This window comes from Cyprinus carpio, chromosome A21, assembly GCF_018340385.1.
Source record: "Cyprinus carpio isolate SPL01 chromosome A21, ASM1834038v1, whole genome shotgun sequence".
Taxonomy (NCBI): Eukaryota; Metazoa; Chordata; class Actinopteri; order Cypriniformes; family Cyprinidae; genus Cyprinus; species Cyprinus carpio.
Genome location: NC_056592.1, coordinates 4,901,678 through 4,929,468, shown reverse-complemented (window position 1 = coordinate 4,929,468; position 27,791 = coordinate 4,901,678). Strand labels below are relative to the sequence as shown.

Genomic DNA, 27,791 nt, shown 5'->3' with positions numbered 1-27,791 from the left:
CAAGTCAAAAAGAGACAAAGACATGCTTCTATATTCAGCACCTAAAGGCAACTCTGCAAGTTTTGCCATCTGAGATTTAGACAATTTACACATTAATAAACTTTTTTCTCTCTCTCTCAATGGCCAGTCTTCCTGTAATTTTGCTTAGGCTTCATTCTCAATTCATGAAGATAATATAAGGTCAGATAAATCAGACCCATATCTAGTTCTAAGAAAATCAGAGGTATCAGAGAGCAAAGATACTTTATGTGTTTTAATTGACTGGATTTCTATCCATCAGGGTATTTAGCCACATAAATATGTATCTGCTATTCCTTTTCTATATGCAAATATAACTTCACTTCTCTGATGATGCTAACAGTGTGCAACTGCCTGACCATGTTTTCAACAGCCTTGGCTTTAGAAGTATTTTTCCCATAGGGATTTTTATTTTTATTTTTAAATCTTTGTTTGAAAGTTATAAGCAATAAACCAAACCAATCAGCTATGAGGAACATTATTGATTTTACTTAATACTGTGGTACTTAGTGACTTCAATGTGGGTAAGAACTACTGTCCCATGAAGCATTATGATGGATAAAAATAAAACTATTGAATTAAAGATGTCGATTTCATATATAAAATATGTTTGTCTATATATATATATATATATATAGTATATATATATATATACATATTAAAGTAGTTTGTGAACATAGGGAGAGTGACTCGATTCCATTATCCACAGTGCTTTGTAAAAATTAATTACATTATTATTAATTAATTAATTATTTATGATTGGGACCCAACTGTTGTACTCTATGGTGGACAGCAAATTTTTCTGTTATGTTTCTGTTTTATACTAATTTTACGTTGCATTAAATTTACTGAGTGGTAAATTCATTTTGGGATTTTTCACAAATGTGACAAGCAACAAATGCTGAGTTTAACTGACTGTACAAAAATACATGCTGCAGTTCCTTCCTGTATATATCCACTAATATAGTATATAGGACAGAAGCATGTTAGCTAGTTGCTCACCATCAGATGATTTACCGAAGCAGTTGATCCTTTATCAATCTTAAAACTGGCCGATCCTGTCTTAGTATGATCTCAAAGTTCACACAAGCTGTATTTTCCTGCCTTTTTACAAATCTTCAAATAAATCTTAAGAAATGCTGCTATTTTTCTCAACTGTGATAAGCATTTTCTTTAATGTTATTTGACTGGAGGTGGTATTGGGGGAGAGGCATATACATTGCAGAGAGCATTTGATTGGACAGAAATCTGTGTGGTGCAGGGTGAGTCATCAATAATTTTGTTCCATTTTTCCAGAAGATAATGAATGTAAATCATGTGTACATAGACTAGAGAAATTTGTCAACATTTAGCACATAGATGGCCATAGTCATATAGAGCATGTTAGGATCTGCAAGGCCTCAGAACCGAAGAAGACCAAACAGAGACACTGATGATAAATTAACACACAGAGACATGTTTATCAGGCCATCTTTATGAAACAAAAATAAGTACAATGTCATTTTACATGCTGTAAACATTCAAATGCAGAGAAGAAAAATACGATTCTAAACAGATGAACAATGAATATCAACAGAAGGACAGACAGCTGAGCGATACAGTCCGTTTGCCACCCGGTCTTTATATCATCAACTACAGATGCACTTCAAGGCCTCAGATGGTAAAAAAACAGAGAAACATGGCACGCACAAAGAAAATGATTACCCCCCCCCCTCCGCTATCTATCAGAGCGACCCACGCATGCTATCCTCGAGCGTGTCGCTATACTCTACCCTCTCATTGTCTGCTGCTGCGGCAAAAACAGAAATGTAAACTTTCAAAGAGTTAAAACCACATGAAATTCCTCCAATGTTTAGTAATATTTGGAATGTTCGTCTGTACAACACGATGAAGTTTCATTAAACTCAACCCTCTGGCCTTCCTGAGAAATGGCTCATCTGGTAACAGGTAAAACACATAATAACGTTCAAAAACAGGAATAAAATGATCAAAACAATGAGGAATTATATTTCCAACAAAACTACAACTACGCCAAAATACAAACACATAAACCCTGTTCAAGCATTCACACTTCTTTGAAGACACGTGTGAGAGGAAATCACACATGTAACACACACACACACCTGGGATAAAGAGTGTGCTTATTGCATTTCGTTACCCCGGCGACTGGCTCAAACATTACCGGAAGTCTCCATCCTGAAAAAACTATGGTCAAAAACATGTATAATGTGGCACACTCAGCTTTGGTACTCAAACTTGTGAGCTGCAGATGATCATTTTGACTATTTAAACCTCTAAAGCTCAAATGTAGCTATAATCTGAATAAGAAACATTATTTTTTTGAATGAAATTCAGCACCTTGGCATCTTCACTATTTTATCAGGCATATTTTATCAGTGACATCCTGTAACACAAGGACATTTCATATCATAGCCAGAGGCTGCATTATTCAACAATGGCTTGCAGTGTGTTCATTTGTGGTTTTTCTTTTCATTTTGATCATTAACACAATGGTCAAAGAGTTTGTGGTTTTCCAAAGGCTTGTTCCTGAGTTAATCTTTACAGGCATCTTGAAATCTAATTTGGTAAATCGCTACATTTGGTGCACTTCGAAATCACACACAAATCTGTCAAGAGTTTTACATTCAACTTTGTCATGTAATAAATACATTTGGGGAAAAACAACTAAAACACTAAGTTGGAGTCATGGCTTATGTCTTGAAGGTGGAGCTGTTGGCAAGCCAGGGGTTTTGATTGGTTGTGCAGGAGTACAGTACCGCCTTAAACAGCAGTGGGAGCTGCTCCAGTGGAATGGCCATCATCTTACCTATAACCAATAATGACATAATTAGCCGAGCTACATTTTGATTGGCTAACTGTTGCACATTCAAACTGTGTATTCATGTAGTATCATGAAGTAGATGCGCAACAAGATTTTAAATAGGAAATAATAAATCTCTATGAAATACTTCACACCAAGTCTGAAATATTGTGTTGCAGTGATTTGTGGATTAAATTAATTTGAAGCTAAAAATGTTTTCCACTTAACGCTGGAAATAAGCTGTGAACATCATCATTTGTATGCTGCTGACAATCATAAAGATTTGGAGCAAAATGTGGTTGAGTTGAGTGAACTGTAGCTTTAAAACACATCACTGTTCAAACATTTTGTAAGATTTATTTATATTTATGCTCACCAGGACTGCAATCAATTGGAGTGGAAATACAGTAAAATTTTGGAATATTATTGCAGTTTAAAAAACAGTTTTCTATTTGAATATATTTTAAAATGTAATTTATTCCTGTGATCCAAAGTTGAATTTTCAGCATCAATACTCCATACTTATTATCAATGTTGAAAACAGTTGTGCTGTTTAATATTGTTGTGAAAACTGTGATATTTTTTCAGGAATCTTTGATGAACAGAAAGTTAAAAAAACATATTATTTAAATATATTTTTTTGTAACATTATAAATGCCCTCACTGCCACTTCTGATCAATTTAATGCATCCTTGCTGAATAAAAGTATTAATTTCTATTTATATACTACTCTATTACTCTATAATTTCAAAAAATTGTACTGACCCCAAACTTTTGAACAATTTAAGAAAAATTCATCTTTTTGGGTTTATTCACTCTCTCATGCAGTTTCCGTCTGGTATTATACGGATACACACCTGAGGTGTGGCGTATCTCGGAAAGGCAGGTGATGATGTCAGAGAAGCGTTTGGGTCGACGAGGGTGGAGTCGTTCTGTCAGGTCACGACACACGGACCAGTAACGTTCACTCAACTGTTCCAGTGTGGACGTGTTGCACAAACCTGCCATATCTACAACACACACACACTCAAATTACACACATCCGCTATCACTGCGAAGATCTCAGTGTAAATCAAGGTTAGTGTAGTGTGTGTATTACCTTGATTGAGCAGGGTGATGGTCTTTAAGCAGCTGTACTCCTCGCTGCTGATATTTAGTTGATGAAACTTACGGAAGAGAAAATTTAAACTCTCCATGACCTCCATAGCACCCTCACCAAACCTGCATACACACATGTATACATTCATAGATATTTTGGACCAATGAGATTTTACAGTGGGTGCAGTTACTGTGCATTACAGATCACTACTGTTCATACACATTTAGCTCACCCCTGTAATGTTAGGCTGGACGGTGTGTACTGGTGTGTGATGTTGGCCAGTTCTCCCAGTATCTGTCTGCTGTGCACAGTGAGCGAGGAGAGCAGGATGAGCTGATGCCAGGAAGCCCCCAGTAAACGAGTGCAGTCTTTGATGGACAGATTGCTGTAGAAGGGTAAACGCTTCAGCCAGACAATCTGTCTGAATAACAGCTCATCAGCTATACGGCACAGCAGAGCCAACAGCTCCGACTGAGTCACATTATACCTGAATAAATTACAGAACCTTAGAATTAAACAGGCTGCTTTTGCTTCAGCGTCTTTAAGACTTTATATGTAAATGCCCCCCTAAAAGAACAATGAAAACCTTTTCCATTATGTGTTGAAGGCAGGGTAATATAGAATTGATGTAGCAATGGAACAAGTCTTACCCCTCTTCTATGACCATGGGTGTAGTGAGAGGTGTGAGATCTTCAGCAGCGAGTAGCTGGGCTGACAGTGTGTGCGATTGCGCCTTCAGGCTGCTGCCAGTAGAGGGCGGTAAAGGATATTTACACAACAGGAAAGAGTGTGTCAGCTTAGGACTGCTGCACTGATCTCTACAGGACACAGGGTATGTGCTCACATCCACAGAACGGCTGCACAGCGAACAAGAAAGGAAATTATACATCATACATGTCTTATATGCAAAAGCATTCTTAGCACATAAATGGAATTTGATATAAAAGCCAAAAGTCAACATGAAACAGCATTTGCAACAGTGTAATTTTAGTATCATTGATATACTATTATATGTTTTGATCATATTTTGAATTAGGTATTATTTTTATATTTTCTCTTTTTAGTTTATTTTAAAATTTTCTTTAAGTTTATTAATTTTGTTGTGTTTTTACTATTTTTATTTCATTTTTTTTTTACAAAATATATCTACATAATATTTATAAAGTTATTAATTTATTAGTTTTAGTTATTTTAGTACTTCAACTTCAACTAAACAAAAATGGGAAATATTGCCTTGGCAACTAGATGAAATAAAATAATTTTAAGTATTCTATATATATTTCATTTAACTTTTAAATAAAGTAACAATTTTTTTTTTTTTGATTTTTAGGTAACGATAATAACTCTGATTTGCAACAATTTTAAATTCTGTCACATATTTAAAAGTGAATATTATTTTATCTATAGCATTTAATCCATTAGGAGTTGACCAGATGGTGAAAAGTGTCTATTTATGGAAAGGACCGAAGAATAAGATGATGCTGGAAAAAAAGGAAAGTTGTTTCAGAGGTGGAACAAAGATTATATTTAATTAAAAAGCTAATTATGAAAGCAAACATTTGTATTATTTGTGACAGTGAATTAAAAATAGCATCAACTTTGAGTGTTTCATGTTGAATTGATTATTTTTGTTGTATTATGAATTTGATTTTTATTTGTATATGTTTGTTGTAGTATGAATTTCATTAATAACACAATTTTTTTTTTTTAAAGATTATGAAAAAATTTATATATAAAAAATTTAAACAGTAAAAATAGCACCAATTTTGTGAGCCTCCTTATCTTGTATCATATAGCATATATACGTTCCACAACACAAATTTTATTTAAATGAAAGGGATTTAAACATTTGTCATTATGAAAATAGCATCAATTTTGACTTATCTTCTTGTTTCCACTTTTTGTCTTGTTTCCACTTTTTGCCCGTGTGGAATAACCTGCCACAATATATATCGAAAATCTCATTCGGGTCACACCTGCTTGACAGTCGGAGATACTGTTTCCAGGTGAACTGTGGTTACTGTAGCCGTGGTCCCAAAGCTCCTTCTTTTTCCTGCCAGACATGATTCGTTCGATCTCCTCCAGCGAGATCTACACAGAGAGAAATAGAGAAAATCAGTGATGAATGCATGATGATTCGTTCGATCTCCTCCAGCGAGATCAATAAACTCATGTTTGAATGTATAGCATATAAACAAAATCAATAGCGATGAGGGGTGCTTGGATAGGCACTCAGCTCAATAAGATCTATTGATTATCTTGTTTATATTGTGTCAATAGTGGTGTGTGGTGCTTTTATGGGTGATAGGGTTAGTATAAACTTTTGAATTTTTAAACATCTCTTTATCTTATTTAATCTATTAATTAATGTTTGTTATATTATTTGGTTAGTTTTTGAGCATTTATTTTTCTTTTTTTCTGATTTTTTTTATAAAAAAAAAATTTTTGTTGCACTGTTGTTTGTGGAGAAGAATGAAACGGACTGAACAACTTACAAACATCTCCTAATTCAATTTAATCAAAGCCATTTGTCCCTGCATATGAAAAGGACAGACACAGGTCTGTGCGTCCGTGTGTAAAAGCCTTCGAACATCTCATTCGGGTCACACCTGCTTGACAGCGTGGAAAAAGATAAGGTTTGACCGCCCTCGGAGATACTGTTGCCAGGTGAACTGTGGTTACTGTAGCCGTGGCTCCACGTATCTGATATGGAGTTTTTTCAGCTCCTTTCTTTGCCCTAAAAAAACTCCTGGCCAGACATTGATAAGGGTTCGCATTCATTCGATCTCATTTCCAGCTGAGATCTATTCATATTTGATTTAGAGATTTAAGGTTTTATGTAGAGAAAATCAGTGTTTGAATGCATGCATGTTAGTGTTGGTTTAGAACGCCGCTTGCGTTGTTACTATTTCTGGGAAATAAAGGATGGAGAATGGCGTTGTCAATACCCGTCATCGCGGTTTGCTGTGAATGAAAGCTGCAGTCAATATTGTTGAGCATTCCATGTGAAGTATGGGGTTGGGTTAGTTCAGTGCGGTTTGGTTTGATTTGAGTTGAGATTGTTTTGTTGGAGTGTAATGTTGTATTGTTATTTTTTTTTTTTTGTTTTAGTTAATTATATAATAAAATAAATTAGATATGGGAGGGGATCGTTATATTGAATTAAAGGGTTTTTGTCATCTAGCGAACAATTCGGACTGAAAGCGATATAAACCCTTTTTTTTTTGTTGGCAATCCTGTGTCGTGATTGTGTTTTTTTAAACAGGTTTGTTTTTTTTTCCCCCCTCTTGTTTAATTATATGTGAGGAATGAATGACAAAGAAAATTCAGCTTGCTAGAATGAGGAGAGGGACTATAAAAATGATGGGGACAAGGCAGCAATAAACCACATTGGGTGATTTAGTGCATATAACAAGGACGGGAGGCAGCGAGGACACAATGGAGAACAGGAGCGACTGTGCTCTCCATCTCATTCACATACAGACTGAGGTTGCAGGCTCGTATCCCTCCTTTACTCCTATATTTAGATTATCTTGCCTGTATACATACTAATAAGACAAGAGAGAGACCCTAATGTTGATTAGGACCAAGCTTTCTGTTTGTATCAAGAGCATTTTTTACAACTTTTGAGCGAATCGCCACAGCTCGCTGGCCCATCCATGGCTTTTCACTTTCCGTTAATCTGGCAAAGCAGCTCATATGTTTAATATGGATATTGTGATGATTGTACCGAGAGGAAACATCCTCATTAAATACGATATCAGTGCAGAGACCTATAGACAAGGTTTCGCTCCTTAGAGTCTAGTATCCGAGAGTCCGAACTGCATAAGGCGAAGAACTCTATGGTGATTAGAGAGAAAAAACCATCGAAGAGTGTGGGTGAAACTGAATTCTAGAACAGTATCTTCGCTGCTTTCTCTCTGAATCCAGGTCTGGGTCCCGGGAACGGGACCCTAGGACCGCAGCGGATGCCGCGTCATTAGCTGATGTCTTTGTGGCTGCAAGAAAAAAGAATATGATGGACACTGGTAGTGACTCCCGACACACTCCACAGGAAACCGGTTTGGGTTGGTTAGACGGCATAAACATTTTTTTCATGTTTTTGCGGACAAAGGGCCACACAAGTGCCACAAAATGCTCTAAACTAACTGCTTGTTTATCAGAGGCAGCGCAGCAAAGAACCAAAACCAAAGGTACTGTTACAAGATCAAGACGGTGACCGTAAACGGGAAAGAACTGAAGGCCCTAGTGGATATTGACCATTTAACAGGAAAGAACTCCATCTTTTTAGGGCCCTACTCCTTGAATATTACCTACTTTGAAAGTTGTTCATTTAGCTTTCCTGTGATGGCAAAGGCTGATACCAATGTTCAGCATCATGGTACTCTATGCAGTCTTCCGGTTCACTGTCACATGATCCAATGTCAGAAATCGTTCTATCCATATGCTGAGGGAGGGGGTGTTGATGTTCAAGAAAGGGTGAAAACAGAATTGCTGTGTACATACTTTTGTGGAAATACTGATGATTTTTCTTCCTTTTTTTTATTCAGAATTCTGGATTTATGATTAGAAAGTTCAATAAGAAAAACAGCATTTTGTTTGACAAATAGAATTCTTTATGTAACATGTTTAGTATTCAATTTTTTTGGAGTGCACCACTTACTGGCTTGCACTATTTCTGTTTCTTATCTTTGTGCTATTTGAGTTGAAGTTACCGTGGGCATGGAGGTTGGATGAAGCGTTGACTCAGGTGTGCGTCTTTCCGTCATCGCGCGGTTTGACACAAAACATGAGGCGCGTGCGGGTCAATATTTATGGTCTGAAGCATTCCACTGGAAAACCAACTGATGCTATGTCAATGAAATAATGGTTATTTATTTTTAGTATTAACTATTTAAAAAAATTATTATTGTTTTGTTTGTTTATCTATTTACTTTGATTAGATAACTTGTAACTAATTTGTGGGTTTTTAAAAGTGTTGATTGTATGTTTTCCCCTGTCTTGTTTAAAGTGAGCTCACCGTCTGTGATAAATACAGTTTCTGTTGTCTCATTTGGGGAGTTAGTTTTGTTTTGTTCAGTTCTTCTTAGTTTCGTATATTTTAAAACTGTTTTTGTTTACTTTATTAAAGTCTAGCTAGGGGACTAATTTTGTTGAGACCCTTATTTTTGATTTATTTGTAACTGAGACCTTTTGCTTATTTTTGAGTAAAATAAAACCTTTTTTTTGTTGGCAATCCCCCTCGTGCCCTAACTTGGCGATATCCTACAGCTACGTAAACCCCCCAACCACAATTTTCTTACCCGTACAGGCCCAATCATTTTGTTTCTCCCTCCTGGCATCCCGTCTTCTCTGATTGCTGAAAAAGAGATAAAAAGTTATGTTTTGGACTGCATACTTCCATACTACAAATACTATTTCAAAAACATTCAGTATATATTAGGGCTGTCAAATGATTAATCATGATTAATCACATCCAAATTTGTTTACATAATATATGTGTGCATACGGTGTATTTTTGTATGTATATATTAAATACACACATGCATGTATATATTTAAGAAGAATATGTTTATGTTATATATTTAAATCCAGATATAAATATATCAAATATAAGAATATAAATGTATATACTGTAAATATTTTCTATGCATTTATGTGTGTGTATTTATATATACATAAAAAATATACCCTGTACACATACATTATGTGTAAACAAAACTTTTATTTTGATTCAATTTGACAATCATTTGACAGCCCCATTGGCATAGTGTTTTTTGTATTAAATACTGTATGATTTATTATTATTTTCCAGAATGTGCACAATACGAGCACATCTCAAATATATGCATCAGTGCAATTCTCTCATTATGTTGTTATATGTTCAATTTGACAAATTAACTGGCAAGATCAACCAAGCTTTTTAACGTCTCTTTTTGGACTGATTTCTCAATGGGGCTGCAAAAATGTAAGATATATCTTTTTTTTTTTTTACATAAACTTGATTTAAAAATGACCCACATTGGTATACCTTAATGTAATGCATTATACAGCATATAAGCAGGTTGCCAGTATTGTAAATCAAATATTGCCAGAGGGATGAAAGAGGAAGTTGATGGTTGATCGAGCAATAAATACCAACAGCTCCCTCTGGTGTAAACCGCAGGCAAGCACAATCAACAGTGTTTTTCGTAGGCTAAAACCTAGAAAATGTGTGTTATTTCCATGTTTATGTGTATGAGAGAGAGAGAAACAGACAGACAGGGACAGCATGCTCTGGATCAAGAAATCATCCGTTATCAGCATCGCAACCCAGATCTACTATCTGATTTCTGTGCATTTTTTTCTTCAGGCATGCCCAATCAAACTCTGATCTATATCTCTTCATTTACATAGAAGAAAAATCAGATATCTGCTTCTAAGCATCAAAGAGCAGATGAGAGGGGCTAGTTAAGACGTAAATAAATACTAAAAAGTGCATAAACCTTGAACATTTTGTTTTTGTGTTTATACAAAAGGTGTGCTGCATAATTAGGGTGAAATTGTAATTCTGAATGGATGTGTGTGAAAAAGGAGAAAGAAAAAGAAAAATAACAGGTAAAGATAAGAAAAAACAAGGACAAAGCAGAGGATAAAAGGATGTTTTAGCTGATTAATAGCCAAGTTTTAAAGATCTAAAGTTTTATCATATTTTTAGCATCAAAAACCTAAACTAAAAAGAAATCATGGTTATTTTTATTTTCTTTTAGATTATGATGATGATAAAAATGTGTTTTTATTTACAAAATAAAATTTTCATTTATACATAAATTATATTATTTTTGATAATAAACTAGAATTAGAATTAATATAAATTATATTACATTGTTATTTTTTAATTATATTATTTTTATATTCATATATTATTATTATTAGATCTTATTAATTAATGTTTTATTTTTAATCAAGTTTTGTTTTAATAATAACAATAACATCCTTGATTTAAATAGGTTTGTCACTGTATTTCTTAAGCACAGGTGTGTATGTTAACATGCCCATGAATGTAAGCATGTTGGATTTAATCAGGACAAAATCTGCTGGTTTGAATCATCATCACCTGTGTGTGTGTGTGTGGTTGTGTGTTGCTCGTGTTTCTCTCACCCTTGCGGTTCATTCCCATCTGAAGGCATTTCTGCAGTCTGCAGTACTGACAGCGGTTGCGTTGCTTGCGGGACATCTGGCAGTTCTTGTCCCTGTTGCAGCGGTAGATGCGCTTGTTGCAAATACTGCGTTTGAAGAAGCCCTTACACCCCTCACAGGAAATGATGCCATAGTGCAGCCCGGATGCCCGGTCCCCACAGATCAGACACCAGCGCTCACCGCTGTCCTCTACAGAGAAAGAAAGAGAGATGTGATTTAAGTACAGACCAATCTAAGAGTGAGGCCTCATTTTCGAAATTAACAGGGAGGTCCATAGTAATTAATATCAGCTTTGTCTAAAACAATAGAAGTCTATGGTACGTCCTTATTTAGATAGCTACGTAAATGTGTATGAGTTCTGCTAAGGTTATCAGATGTACAATAAAACATGAATAATCTACTAAATAATACCTTATTAAAAAACTAAAAATGCCATTTAAAACAGATACATTAATACTTTGATTTTATAAATATATTGATAAAAGAAAATACAATCTAAAAACATGTAAATAAATAAAGTAATAAAATATATAATTTTGTTTGCAAATAGTATTCAAATACAATAAAATTTAAATAAAATAAAATCTAAACATGTAATATATAAATAGATGACAGTATTATATTTAATGTTGTTTTAATGCATTATTAAATTAAATTAAAATAGTTCTGTTAAAGAAAATAAAATCTAAAAATAATGAAATAACAATAAAGTGAAGTATATAAAAGTAACAAAATACATGATTTCATGCTATTACTAAAATACATTAGTAATTAGTAATAAGTAAAATTAATTTTATATAATATAAATTATATTTAAATGTAATATATGTTTAGTATTGGATTTATTAAATATTATTTAATATAAATATATAAAAATAAAATTAAATTATAAAAATTAAAAATAAAATAATTTATGATATTAGAATGTATAAATTTTTTTTTTTGTATTAATGAATAAAAGAAAAAGGGTTAGAATTTTTTTCTGATATACATAGCAGCATCAGTCAATGGGATATAAATATATCTGCAAACATAATCTGACAACCTTTTCCGTTGATATTAAGAACAGGAAAACAAGAATGACACACACAGCTATCTCTGTGACGTCTGATAGTAGGTTAATCTAAGTTTACTGAGCTGTCGAAATCATTCTAATCTCAAATTTATAAAGTTAAATAAAGTTCTAAAAGTTCTTATCTAAATCACAGTGCAACAGAGAGCAGGATTACGCAAATATAGCGACCCACACACATGCCAGGAATCTTCTGCAGTCTCACTGTGCATTTGAGATGACTTACAGCATCATGCAGCGTGACCCAGATTTCACTACAAACCACAGAGACAGAGCTGACAGGAAAGGGGATGAGACACATAGAAAGTGAGACAATTGATTGAAATCTATATTTAAACAATATCACACAGTCTCACAGTTGGACTGATATTAAGAATATGTACAATTCCACATACGATCTTTGCGATTATTATCCAAATCAATCTATCAATAGTTTTAACTGCCCAGATGAACTGAGTTACAGAAATTATTCGGCTAAACTTGGCAGACATGTTGGTTTCTCAAAAATGCTGGTGAACTGTAGAGGGAGCAGGTGAGTGTCGGGGTCACGGAAAGGTCTTCTAAAAGCCTGAGTGTCATAAACAGTACGGAAAGCACTCAACCTAACCCTGAACTCTAGAGCCATTTTACAACCCTCAAGAAGGCCATGTGTTGTAAGGGCACAGTATTGTGTAGATTGGGTCAAACCCAGGTCAAACTTTATAGCCAACGCCAACTATGGAACGCACATTTTTAAAATTGAACAGGGTGGCATACATGAACACAAACATCCGCTCTCTCTCTCACTCAATCCAATGTGTCGGATGTCTAAATAAAAGCAATAATAGGATTTTTTTTTAATCACCCACAGGCTAAAAAACTGGCATCACTGTCATTATGCAAAAAAAAAAAAAAAAAAAAAAATTGCATCACATTCTGTCAGAGATAGAATGAGGTAGAAATAATACAATAAAAGTGGTGGGTTGCAAGTTTGCATCCTAGAAATCAGTCAACGTACTGATCAGACTCAGACAGCAGGGAGAACAAAACCATTTTAAATGCATATAATAATAATATGAAATTAACCATATCATTGTTCAAAGTTTGCATAATAAAATCAGCATACAGTATGCAAATTTCAATCTTTTTTTTTTTTTTTGACAATATTATAGACCAGCAGTCGAACCAGTGTAGTTTATTTCCATCTTAACTGGTTTTATGTTTGATTTTAAGGAATTAAAATCTAAATTAAAAACTTTTTCTGATATACATATCAGCATCAGCTATTAAAAAACACAGCCAGTCAATGTGCTATAAATAAATGCAGATATTTAAATGGGACATAACAGACACAGTTTCTGTCAATCTCATGTTAATAATATTTCACAATATTTTTTATGTATTTTTGATCAAATAAATGCAACCTTGGTGGGCATGAGAATGCATGTGCTCATAGCACTTTTGAGGTCATGCACCAACAAAGTAGTGTATGAGTGTTTAAAATGTTTATCATTGCATAATGCATACTGTTTCACATGCAGTTTAAACAAAGTATGCACACAGTGCTTACTGCATATAGTATATAGTAATCTACTACTCTTCACTCTGAACAGGCCTGTGATTCTGCTGATCAGAAGGAACAGTCATTTCACAGTCAGTGTGTAATGATGATGCCGGCCCATCTAGTTCACAGCAGGAGCAACATATCCCTTGATTTCCCTACATCCCTCTGTCATTCTCACTGCACTTCTCTCTATCCCCCGTTCATGCTGTTCTAGATCTGTCAGTGTGTATTACTGCCTCCTACATTCAGAAGCAATGGAAATCACAAGCCTTCTGTGTCTCTTGCTATCTTTCTAGCTTGTTTATATCACTCTTAAAGTATCTGAAGATTGAAATAGCTGAAGATGTTGATAGAAATATACATTTAAAAATCGACATTTCAGCAATCAAGTATCCTTTATATTGGTTTCTAGTCTTATTTAGCTGGTTGGCTAAATAATCAAACCACTGTGCATGCTAAACTTATAGTGATATAGCAATACATTTGTCCAACCTAAAACAACACATTGAACCCTTTTAAAAAAGCATGCTTAATTGTACTGAATGTGCACTTGTAGTGTACTTGTAGGTTATAATATTAATTAAATAAGACCACTTAAGTGTACTTAAGCAAATAAACTTCCATTGCATACACACTTTTAGTACACTTTAAAATTAAGTTTTACTTTAAAGTACATTTTTTAATCTTTTGTTGTGCTTTAAAGTACACTTATTTTGACGTGTTGACCAAACTCAACTTGAAATTAAAGCAACATGTAAATTTTTGAAAATAATTTATATTAGTTTACCATTAATTACTAAATTTACTAATTAATTACTTGATGTGTTATTTGACATTACATTTAAATAATATAATTAATTATATTTTATATAGTTATAGATTTAAATTGCATATTGATAATTACAAGTTTTAATAGAAATTGCATTAAAGTATATTTCCGTTCACCATAAATGCTTGTCAGTATATCCGGCAGTACACATTTCAAAGACAATATTTCAATTATAAAATTATATTTAAAGATGTACTTAAGTCCTTCTTAAGTGGGTTAAACAAACAGCATTTAATATACAGTGCATTTAAACTATTACACACATTAAAACATAGTATCATATAGAATTAGACATACTATCATACATTTTTTTATTGTAAATAACATGCAATTAAGTGTCTGTAAACATTATATTATACTGTCATCATTTACTCACAAGTTGTTCCAAACCTTTCTTCTGCTCAACACAAATTATTATATTTTGAAGAATATTGGTAACCCAAACAGTTTCTGGTCCCCATTGGCTTCCATAGTATTTTTTCCATTCTTTGGAAGTCAGTGGTTACCATCAACTGTTTGGTTACCAACATTCTTCAGAATATCTTCTTTTATGTTTAACGGAAGAAAGAAACTCATAAACGTTTGGGAAATCTTGAGAGTAAATGATGACATTATTTTTTTTTGGGGGGGTGAACTGTCCCTTTAAATTTGCACTTATGAATATTCTTTTCAAGTATATTTTTTCTGTATTAAGTATTCACAAAAAGTGTACTTCTTTAGAAGGGTATTTACACTACAAAGTGTAGCTGTAAATTTCATTTTCACAGAGGAGTGTAACTTATCAGTCTTCCTTCTGATTGGAAGGAATGAAGGATTTAAACCTGCAGAAGAACCTGGTGTGACTGGATCCAGCATCTAGATCATTGGTCTTTGAGCCCCAGTCCTATTTTTTGGGGTTTTAGATATGCCTGGTTACTTTATATGTTCCTATGTACGTGCATTGACCTAGTTAACACATGTTGTGTGAGAGGGTCACCACAGGCAAAGAGGATTATGGGAAATGCACCCCTAGAGTGTCCAGAATGATTAGGGACAAAAATTTCAATGCAACGTAGAAAAAAAAGAAAACCTCACAAACACACATAAAAATGTTTTGTTGTGTTTAGACAGGTGTGTGTTTTTGCTCCCAGCTGAAGGCAGAGCGTAACATACCGTATGAATTAAGCAGATGATAACTGCCCGATGGCGAAATGTATCCATCTACCACATCTCCTCTATTCTCTTTGATCATTATATCTTTCATCAATTATTCCCAAGAGTCTCCCGCCTCTTTCTGTTTGACTTTTTTTTGTCTGACTCTCTGTCTATGCAAATGAACTCAGCCTCAGCCAATCAGAGAGCTCCATTTCAGAGCATCAGGAATCTCAGCCAATCAAAATCCATCACTTAATGCACATGTCCAAATTCGTAGCGGCACATCTTTTGGGTCATATATAGTTCATCTCAAATACAGCAAGCTAACACTGAGGATGCTCACTCTGTAGTGACTCATCCAGCATGTGTGTTTAGCTTGGCAGTTTCTTCATGCGAGAAAGAGAAGAAGCAGGCATTTCTCCAGTTATCATTTAACTCTTTAGACGACAAGCAGCTAGTCTTGTTTATCTGATTAGTGTCAACACGACTGGAGAGTCAAGGTAAATTTGTCAAGGTAAGAATTTCTTATGCTTTCTCTTTTAATGTATTTGTAGCTTTCTCCATCTCTCACTGTAAGTTCAGCTGCTCTTTTGTCTGATTCAGTTGGTTCAGCTTTATGCATTGTGACACTGACCCAGTTCTACTAAATACATTTTGCATATGGAAAAGCAAGTGACTGCCTTGCTAATTAGAATCTAATTATTATATTAAAAGAAATCATTGCCTGTATTGCATCAAGAACTATTATGGCATTGTGATATAATTATGACACCTTATTATATACCATGGTACTGAATGATTATCATATCCATGTACCATATACCATGGTACATAGATAAAAAAAACATACTAATACCATGGTACTTTTACATTTACCCAGCTACTTAATGGTTATAACATTCATTTACCATGGTATTTAAAGGGTGCGCCAAAGAACATCATGATACACATAAAAAAATACCACAGTATTTTGATATATACCATAGTATGGAATGACTACTACACTCAGAAACCAAGCTATTTACATGGTATTTCAAATTATATGCTTTCCCTGAGCACATGATAATAATTATATGCAAAAAAAAAAAAAAAAAAATCAGCATATAATTATACAATCTCCCAGTGTGATCTAACCCACGCATTTAATCAAAGGATAAATCTACATAAGATTCAGAATATTTAACATTGAGGTTGGGATATGCAAAGACACACCTGGTGCATTCTGGGAACATTCAACGCTGTCGGTGAGTTTGGATGCATAAGAAACCATCGACCGTTGGCTGTGCCCTGAAATTACCATTTACTACACGTCAACTCTCTCCTAGCAAACCGATCACTGCTTTTCTCATTTTTACGGCTGCGATATACATTCATTGATGTCGTTGGGTTTAACATGCGAGCGACTCACTGACCAATGAGTGCAAACTGCAGTAGGAACACTGGAACATCATCTGATAAGACATTTCAGACACTATATTTGTGACCTTCAGACCTGAAAAACTACTAACAGACAAAATACTGACCTATAGATGTCAAATTAGCTGAAAAAAAAAAACAGCATAAACTTCTCAAACCTTCACTCAACAAGGACAGGATGGTGTAAAATGTAAGGTAAGCAATGCTGCACTTTTGGTTTTTATTAAACAGCTATCTTGGAGTTTAAAATATTTGTTCTGTCAGGTCAAACGCAGCATTCAGTGGTCAGATACTTTCATAGAGTGACACTACACTGAATAATTAAATGTTGTGTAATATTTTAATATTATGAATACTATAGAAATTATAATATTAAAGGAGTAGTTCACCCAAAAATGAAAATTTGCTGAAACTTTTCTCACCCTAAAATTGTCTCTTCATCAGAACAGATTTGGAGAAATGTAGCATTACATCACTTGCTCACTAATGGATCCTCTGCAGTGGGTGCCGTCAGAATGAGAGTCCAAACAGCTGATAAAAACATCACAATAATCCTCAATTAAAATAGACTCCAGTACATCAATTTACGACTTAAGTGAAAAACTGCATGTTTGTAAAAAAACAAAAAACAAATCCATCATTAAGATGCTTTTAAATTCAAAACAAGTTGAAGTTATGTATCCATAATATTGCTTTCTCCAGTGGAAAAGTCTTCTTGTCTGAATCAAGGGAGAAATATGCACAAATCAAGCAGCGTTTACAAGCGTAAACAGTCCAAAACAGATCTAAAAAAAATATGTGGGTGGATTTTGATGTGAGAGAACACAGGAGGAAGTATTATTATGTATTATGGACTCATATTTTGGCCAGAAGTGACAGTTTGAAGTCATAATAATGGATTTGTTTCTCACAAACACGCACCTTTTCACTTTACAAGACATTAAAGGGATAGTTCACCCAAAAATGAAAATTATGTCATTAATGACTCACCCTCATGTCGTTCCAAACCCGTGAGACCTCCGTTCATCTTTGGCACACAGTATAAGATATTTTAGATTTAGTCCGAGAGCTTTCTGTCCCTCAATTGAGAATGTATGTACGGTATACTGTCCACGTCCAGAAAGGTAATAAAAACATCTTCAAAGTAGTCCATGTGACATCAGAGGGTCCGTTAGAATTTATTAAAGCATCGAAGATACATTTTGCTCCAAAAATATCAAAAACTATGACTTTATTCAGCATTGACTTCTCTCCCGGGTCTGTTATGAGCGCATTCACAACACTGCAGTTTAGTGATATCCGGTTCGCGAACGAATCACTCGATGTAACCGGATCTTCTTGAACCAGTTCACCAAATCGAACTGAATCGTTTGAAACGGTTCGCGTTCAACAATAAGCATTAATCCACAAATGACTTAAGCTGTAAACTTTTTTAACATGGCTGACACTCCCTCTGAGTTCAAATAAACCAATATCCCGGAGTAATTCATTTACTCAAACAGTACTATGACTGAACTGCTGACCGAGCCAGATAACGAACGAAACATTGACTCGTTCTCGAGTCAAGAACCGTTTCTGTCGGACGCGTCCGGTTTGAGAACCGAGGAGCTGATGATACTGCGCATGCGTGATTCAGACTGACACACAGCGCGTCTGAACTGAACTGGTTCTTTTGGTGATTGATTCTGAACCGATTCTGTGCTAATGTTATGAGTGCGGGTAAACCGAAGGCTTGAATCAAGGGCAATCATCGCCAATGAAGTCATTACGTCGAGCGCAAAAGAACTGGTGAACCGTTTTCAGCAACCGGTTTATTGAATCAAACTGTCCGAAAAAAACGGTTCGCGGAAAAGAACAGAACTTCCCATCACTACCGGTGATCCGAAAACCGATGCAACCGGTTCTTGACTCGAGAACGAGTCAATGTTTCGTTCGTTATCTGGCTCGGTCAGCAGTTCAGTCAGTGTACTGTTTGAGTAAATGGATTACTCCGGGATATTGGTTTATTTGAACTCAGAGGGAGTGTCAGCCATGTTAAAAAAGTTAACAGCTTAAGTCATTTGTGGATTAATGCTTATTGTTGACGCGAACCGTTTCAAACGATTCAGTTCGATTTGGTGAACTGGTTCAAGAAGATCCGGTTACATCGAGTGATTCGTTCGCGAACCGGATATCACTAAACTGCAGTGTTGTGAACGCACTCATAACAGATCCGGGAGAGAAGTCAATGCTGCATAAAGTCGTAGTTTTTGATATTTTTGGAGCAAAATGTATTTTCGATGCTTCAAAAAATTCTAACGGACCCTCTGATGTCACATGGACTACTTTGAAGATGTTTTTATTACCTTTCTGGACGTGGACAGTATACCGTACATACATTCTCAATGGAGGGACAGAAAGCTCTCGGACTAAATCTAAAATATCTTATACTGTGTTCCGAAGATGAACGGAGGTCTCACGGGTTTGGAATGACATGAGGGTGAGTCATTAATGACATAATTTTCATTTTTGGGTGAACTATCCCTTTAATTGTTGGACTGGAGTCATGTGGATTACATGTGGATTATTGTGATGCTTTTATCAGCTGTTTGGACTCTCATTCTGACGGCACCCATTCACTGCAGAAGATCCATTGGTGAGCAAGTGATGTAATTTCCTCAAAATCTGTTCTAATGGACAAACATCTTGAATGGCCTGAGGTTGAGGAAATTTTCAGCAAATGTTCATTTTTGTGTGAACTATTTCTTTAAATATTATAATATTGAGAAAAAAAAAAAAAAATCCAGATCACCAAAATACTTTTAGCCAATTAGATGCCTACAATCCCTGCTTGATATTGGTGCCTGATTGCTGACCTAACTTTGACTCCACTGCCACAGGGAGTGAAGGTGATGTCACCGGTATGTGTGTGTACAGTATGTGTGTGTGTGTGTGTGTGTGTGTGTGTGTGTGTGTGTGCTTCTGGAATGCTCTTCCGCCGCTTTACGGCTTAATTGGTTTCTCACATAAATCAACTGCTTTCTCTAACAATGTTTGACCCTGACTTGTACAGCTTTACAACAGCATGCATGCATCAGAGAAGGATTTGTTGGCAACATAAGATTAGAAGCTCCTGAACTAATTCTAACCCCCAAAAGATGCAATTTCACCAGAGCTTTGGAGAATGAGAGAGAGAGAGAGAGAGAGAGCTTGGTGATGTGCTCTACTATTGAAGCTAAGTACTGCAGTCACATTTTACTCTGGATGCTATTTTTTAATTCCCTCTTTTTTTGTTTTATTCCAGAATGTCACAATAGACTTAACTCTTAACTCTTAAAGGGATAGTTCACCCAAAAATGAACATTCTGTAATAATTTATTCACCCACAAGCTGTTCCAAACCTGTGTGAGTTATTTTCTTCTGTTGAACATAAAGAAGATATTTTGCCATTGACTTCCATAGCAAGAGGAAGAAATACTATGGAAGTCAATGGCTACCAGCAACTGCATGGTTACCAACATTCCTCAGAATATCATCCTTTGTGTTTAACAGAGGAAAGAAACTCATGCAGGTTTGGAACAATTTGAGGGTGAGTAAATGATGAAAAAATGTTCATTTTTAGGTTCATTTTAAGAATGTTGTACTATCCATAACTATGTTTTTTATATATATATATATATATATATATATATATATATATATATATATATATATATACATAAAAGAAAAGATTATTTTACACAATATAATGATCACTATTCTGTATTATCTAAAAATATGTTTGAGACACAAAGCACAGAAATGAGTAGGTGTCAGCATGGAGATCAAGCACAGACAGTTCCCTCACCTGTGTCTTCCTGAAGGGAGTTCTCTTCATAAAAACCTGCAGATGAGAGAAAGAGTGAGAGGATATGAAGGGAAGAGAACAAGAGGACATTAGGAAGTTGGTATTTATACAGCAGATTTAAAAAAATTCTAAAAGACATAAGAATTAATGATTCTACTTTTGGAATCTGTTAATGAGCTTTTTGTCCTTATCAACAAATAGTTTCTATATCTATTGTGCCTGTGGATTTACAAACTGCAAAAATCTGACTCATTTCAGTAAATCATTTTTTTCACACTGTTCCAATTAAACAATTTATAAATCAAAGTGAAATCATTAGCTAAATGCTAGTAATAACTGTTTTTGACTTATATTATATTATTATAAATTAATGTTTTCTAGATTTATTTGTTGTGTTATTGTAGTATTAATTATTTATCATTATAACATTTATTAATATTTTGAATTTAATTTAATTTAATTTTTTAGTTTAATTTTAGTAATTTTGTTAGCATTTTATTTTTTTTATTTAGCTTTAATTTATATCTATTTCAGTTTTAGTAATTCTAGTAATTCAATCTAAACTTGTTTAATTTTCCAATTGTTCATTTTTTCTATATAGATGAATATATTTTACTTTATTTTACTTTATTTTACCTTTATTTCAATCAACACCAGTTTAAAACTATTTGTAGTTTTTTAATAGTTTTAGTTTTCGTTAACCAAAACAAAAAGGTTTTTTTTTTTTTTTTGTGGATTTGTGTTTAATACCATGTCTGTCGTTGAGACATTTTTTAATATTTTGAATATAATTGCTGCTAAATCATTTACATTAAAAATGCTTTCTTTGTAGCTAGCTGCTTTTCTTAGCTTGTTTTTCTGAAGGGTAAATTGACTTTAAATTATAAGTAGCTTTAACAGTTTTGAGTGACACGAGGATGAGTAAATGTTTCAATTTTTCATTTTTGGGTGAACTATCCCCTTAAATTCCTTCAATAAATATGTTTGCAGGCATTTCGGCTACTATCATAATCTATTTCAAGCTATAATGAACATTAAAATGTTCTTATAATGGACACACAACAGCAGTTCCTCGTACCACACAAAACATCAAGAGCGCTTTAAAACAAAGCCTCCTCTCTTTCTTAAAACAACACTTTCTCTATCTATCTTCTTCTCATACACACATACACCCATCTGCCCAGTCCTCTCACTTCTGTCCCTCAGGACGTGACCTCCGCGACCTCTTCAGAAAGTGCCACGTGTGTGTGTGTATGAGTGTGATCTCTTTGGCTCGATGACAGCTGCGGATTTCTGATCTGCCACACGCAGGGCTCCACACACACACTCCAGCTATCCACAGCATATGGTGGAGCAGAACACACACGCACTCCACCAACCGCAGGCTCCTTGAAGATAATCTAATATCTGTGATGGCTGTAGGCCATTGGCACTGAGCTACAGTAGCAAATGCTCACCGTCTGCTTTCTGTGTCATACATTTTCTCACTCCATCCCACTCAACCCTCCTCAGACCATTAAGCTACAGTATTTAACTTCTGGATGATGTTAAATGGGTAAGATATCTAGGGCTGGTTCTCTTCAAACCAGAAGTACTGCTATAATTTCCATTAGTGGTTTACTAAACTGTCTTTTTCAGTTATATATACACATACAGTAGCTCTAAAAAATTTTTAGACATTCAAATGTTTGAACATCAATGTAATTGTTACAGTGCTATGTAATTAATAGCAAAATATCAAACAAAGTGGCATTTGCATGTTGCACTTAAGTTTGGCAAACAGAGTGTATTAGTTATCATATAAATTTTAGTATAGCTATTGTTTTGTCAAATTTTGTCAAATGTTTTTATTCAAACAAGAAATAAAAATACATTTATAATATATATATATATATATATATATATATATATATATATATATATATATATATATTATTTATTTATTTATTTTTTTTTTCAAAATATATACTAATTAGTATGATATTTTCAATCTAAAGCATTGAAATTCATACATTTTGTGCCTTTAAAGTTTGCAAATACTTTGTGGTCACTGAAAATATTTATAAAATTACTATTGTAAAATGTAATTTAAATTATAAAATGTAGTGATATGAATATAATGATGGCAAATAAAATGTTTTTATAAACAATATTAAATAAATTGACTAAATGTGTACTTTATTTACAATTTAAATGACAGTTTAATGTCATCAAATGGAAACATTTTTATGAAAAATAAATATATCAACATTAATAAACGTTTTTTATAAAAATAAATATATTGATATTAATATTTAAAAAACATTTTAAACACAATTTAATAATAGAAAATGTAAATGTTTACAAACAATGCTAAATATATTTATATTAATATTAATAAATGCAATTAATTTTATACACAATTTATTTTATATAAATGTGTTTAAGTGACAATTTAATAATAGAACATTAATTTAAAAATGTATTATTAATGTGTACATTTATTGATATTAATATCAATGTTGATTTTTATTTATAAATACAATTTATATGATATGTACATCATAAATTGGGGTCCATGAGAAGCAATGGAACAGGTTGTAAGCTAAAAAAAACAGAATGATACTGCGCTGCACCACCTGTATTCACATAGGACAAACAAACACACACACACACAGTCCAGGCATGCATATACACAGGTATAGAGGCATATGCGTATAAGCACACTCACACATACCAACACCCCACCCCCCGCCTGCAGAAGAGAGGGATGAGGCTGCCCAGATGCCTTCTGTTCCACTTGGCTGATGGAAGGAAAGAGGGATCGGGAGGGGAGCTGTACAGATGTAGTAGTGATATGTAACCTGAATATCCATTTATTTTCCATTTTCCAGAGCTTCATCATTCAGATCCTAGGACATGAGATCCAAGCTGACCCCCCTGGTCTCTGCTCATCACAATGTGTGTGTGCATATGAGTATGTGTGGTCATCTACACTCTGCACACATATTCAGGCCTTAATTTAAGATTTACATACACTGAAAAAATCTGGATTAGGATTTGCTTAAAGAAAAAAAAGGCAACAATTTTCACTCAGTGACTGCTAGTAAACATCACAAATAACTACAGAGAAACTGCAAGTAAAACACCGATTCCAATGAGATATTGAAACATATTCCAATAATCTTTTTTTTAAGAGTGTGCTTGAATCACATATAAAACGTTGTGTTTTAAACAAGCTAATAAACTTAATGTGATCTATATTTTTCAGTAATAAATGGGTAATAAATAGATTAAAAAATTTGTAATAAAGATTTTTGCACTCAGAAAAGATTATGGCATAGTTTATTAATAACTCTTACATCATTTTTGCTAATCTATCAAAAATCTATTTATTATGAACTATTTGCATGCTTTTGCACAGAAGCAACTACTTGCATTTTCTTCAGCTTCAAGTTAAAAATCTAATTGCTTGATTTACAATAGAATCATATTTTAATTTCTGCATGGCAGCAATTTATTGCATGGTGTTTTAGAAGTGTTTCAAAATAAGAGTTGGTTCAAATATGAAAAAGAACAGAAAATGTTAAGCTGGATGTTAAGCAATCTTTTTAAGATGTTTATGTTATATCTATAAAAATGAAACCTAAAAGATTTCAAAAACACAGATCCAACACCTTTAAAGGTACAGTCCTGCCAAAAATGAAAATTCTGTCATCATTTACTCACCCTCAAGTCATTCCAAACCTGTATGACTGCTGAACACAAAAGAAGATACTTTGAAGAATGTTGGTAACTTGGTGACTTCCATTGTATTTTTGACCACTCAATGGAAGTCAATAGAAACCGAAGCTGTTTATTTACAAATATTCTTCAAAACAGGTCTTCCAAAGAAGAAAGAAAAGTCATACAGGTTTGGAATGACATGAGATTTAAAAGAATTTTCATTTTTGGCTGGACTATCCCTTCAAAATGCAATAATGGTTTTCTGCTTTAAAAATGCAATTTATACAGCAAAATTAATGGAAAACAAAAACTCTCATGGGGCAGAAAAAATCTACCTGTTCGACATGTCCGTCAAGGTTTCTATGGCAACACGAGGGTCAAAACAAGGGGTCATGGAGTGGCCAGGGCAAGGGGGGGTTTTATGATCCCTGTGCGGGTGGGAGGACAGGAAGTTTATCTTCTATGCGTTTATGACGTGTGTTTGTGTGTTTGTTTATTTGTGGGGGAAGGGCAATGAACCTTACAGGTAAAATCTTTAATCACACACACACACATGCACATGCACACAAACCCCCTTTCACAGTAATTGTACGACTAGTGGAGGAAATTCGAGTTATTTTTTAGCTTGATATTTAAAGTCTAATTTATATAAATCTCCAAAAAATAATTACTTCTTATAGTAAAAATGTATTTAAATGCATGTGCATGTAAAGCACATACATGTTGGCATCTCCTTCCTCTTTCTTCTTCTGCTCTGTAAGGTCAGTGAGAGGAGAAAGGTCACTCAGAAGTGAAAGGTCAAGGCTGTTGACTATCCAGTTGTATTCTGGTATGTGCAGTGACCAATCCAGTGTTTCTATAGCAACACTGATCAGCTAGACTTAACATAACTGTTGAATTGATGAGTTTCAGGTTCTATAAATATGAAACCTGTCATGCTGAGTTTATGTGTGTTTGTGTTGTGTGTGTGCATATCTGTGCCCAATAGATGCTGGAAATGCAGCTGTAAAATCTAGAAGTCCTTGCAACCTTTGTGCGCGCTAAAAACAAGCTGGTCATCTTAAGAGTGTATGTGCATCTACTTCATGGACTGAAAGCTTCAGGCTTTTCTCTCTTTAAACAATATATATATATTTCTTTATTTATTTATTTTGCAAAAAAAAATGACATGAACAATTTTTTTAAAAAAATATAAAGCCATTCTTCACCATTTGATCAAATGTAAGTTTTATACTGTAAAACTTTTTTTCCTTAAAAATTACGTAAAATGTACTTCATGTTGTAACATATAAATTAACTGATTAAATTTATATATATATATATAATTATGATTTTTGTCATAATCGTGTCATGTCTTAATCCTTACCTTACATTTTTGTCATAATCGTGCAGCCCTAGTATAGTACTTTATTTGTCCTTACATATTAAATGTTACATTATTCATTAGTAATTTTTGTTAAATCATTCTCTTATTACCAGTCCATCTGACACACCTCTTTCCAGAGGGTGAAGACATGAGCCCGCTTTACCAGCAGAAACCAATGATTAATTACATAGCAGGGAGATTAATTCACTTTCTGCAAATTTCACATTATTTCGCATATTACCAGGGTCATAATCACTATAGACATTGAATTTCACATTATCCAGGGTCATAATCACTATAGACATTGAATAAAACTACATTAATAGCTGAATTTTTTTTTTTTAAATGATTTATTTTGAGTAACATCTTTAGACTGCAAATTGCAACAAACAGTGTAAACGATTTTTTTTTTTTACATACAATCTGTTATTTTTTAATGAATTTATTTTCACTGATTAAAAATGCTACAGCTGCTTGTTTGTTGTCATTGACGTGTTTTTGTGGCGCTCGAGGGTAATTCGCTCAAGTTCAAAAGTTCATCTTTTACGATTCCTCACGGACGTGCATATAAAAAACATTCCTCAGCAGCGCTTTAAAAGACCTCACTGTCCCCAAACTCCAGCTCTGGACGTCCATTCATCACATTACACACATTTTACTCCATACAGGGGTAAAACTACAAATTGCATAAACACCCAAATTCCTTTGAGAAAGCTCTAAAAGTAGACTACACTATTTAAAACAAACCTGGAGAGGATACTCTGAGAAACAATAAAGCAAAACAATACACTTTGCCCGAATTATGCCCTCGTTAATCTATAATAAAATGCAAAATTGTAACTGAAGCGTCTTAATTTTCATCTGAGACCGCATAACTGTGCACGAGCACCAGAAACTCACCGCTGCCCAGTAAGTTGTCCCGTTTGGAGAAGTCAAATCCGTTGGGTCGGTTCTCCACCTCCATCCTCCCGTAGATGAACTGAGCGTGTTTCTCCGCGGTCCGCCTGCACTCTGAGCTCTGACCTCTGTGAGCTAGTGATGTGTCATCCGCAAAAGATGCGGCTCTGAGAGCCGATGCTTTGTAGTGAATCAGAAGAGCCGGCTCGCATCGAGTCGAGTGAGAGCCGGCTCCCAGTTTTTTTTCCTTTTGCCGCTTACCTCAAGGCAGAGCTTTGTTTTGATTGGTCAGCAATCGCATCGCGGCCAATTAGATGTGAGGATATGGGATCATACCATTATGTAAAAACAGAGAGGGGGGGTGAAACAGGGCAGATAATCACAGAAAGAAGAAATAGGATCAGTCCATCAAAGCTGAGGCATCTGTTTTTTTTTTTTTGAATGCCAATCTTCACTGAGGACATTAATACTGTTTGCTTGAGTTTGGTTCTAGTTCTATTCTGTGGATTTATTTGCTGTTTTGTTGTTAATTTGTGCAATAAAATGTTTGATTAAAATATTAAACAAAACAAACAAAAGAATGGTTTTGTAACAAAATAAATGCACAAAAAATTAGGCAATTATAAGGATTCTCATAAAAATACTGCACATGAAAGGGTTTTCAACACACAAACCATTAATTTTTGCAAAGTTATGGTAAAATAAAGGCCTACAAAAAAATCCTCAATTAAGAGCCGTTCGGGAGTCGAAAGAGTCGGCTCTTCTTTGGGAGCTGAGCCAAAAGAGCCGGCTCTCTGAAAAGAGCCGAACTTCCCATCACTATTTTGATCCGGGTTTCTGATGAGATCTGAGCTTTGAATTACTGTTGGCCCTCTGCTCTCCGCGC

The 27,791-nt window shown here is 34.3% G+C and overlaps 1 protein-coding gene across 1 annotated transcript; it reads right to left on the bottom strand.

Moving 5' to 3' along the window:
• Positions 1 to 1,485: 1,485 nt before the first annotated feature.
• LOC109082583 (nuclear receptor subfamily 6 group A member 1-B-like) lies at positions 1,486 to 27,035 on the bottom strand. The gene is given in 10 exon segments (XM_042778667.1): positions 1,486 to 2,845; positions 3,697 to 3,849; positions 3,939 to 4,060; positions 4,171 to 4,425; positions 4,589 to 4,795; positions 6,548 to 6,735; positions 9,248 to 9,297; positions 11,079 to 11,306; positions 20,938 to 20,973; positions 26,909 to 27,035. Coding segments are annotated over 10 exon segments (1,419 nt in total). The 5' UTR covers positions 26,973 to 27,035; the 3' UTR covers positions 1,486 to 2,729.
• Positions 27,036 to 27,791: the final 756 nt, after the last annotated feature.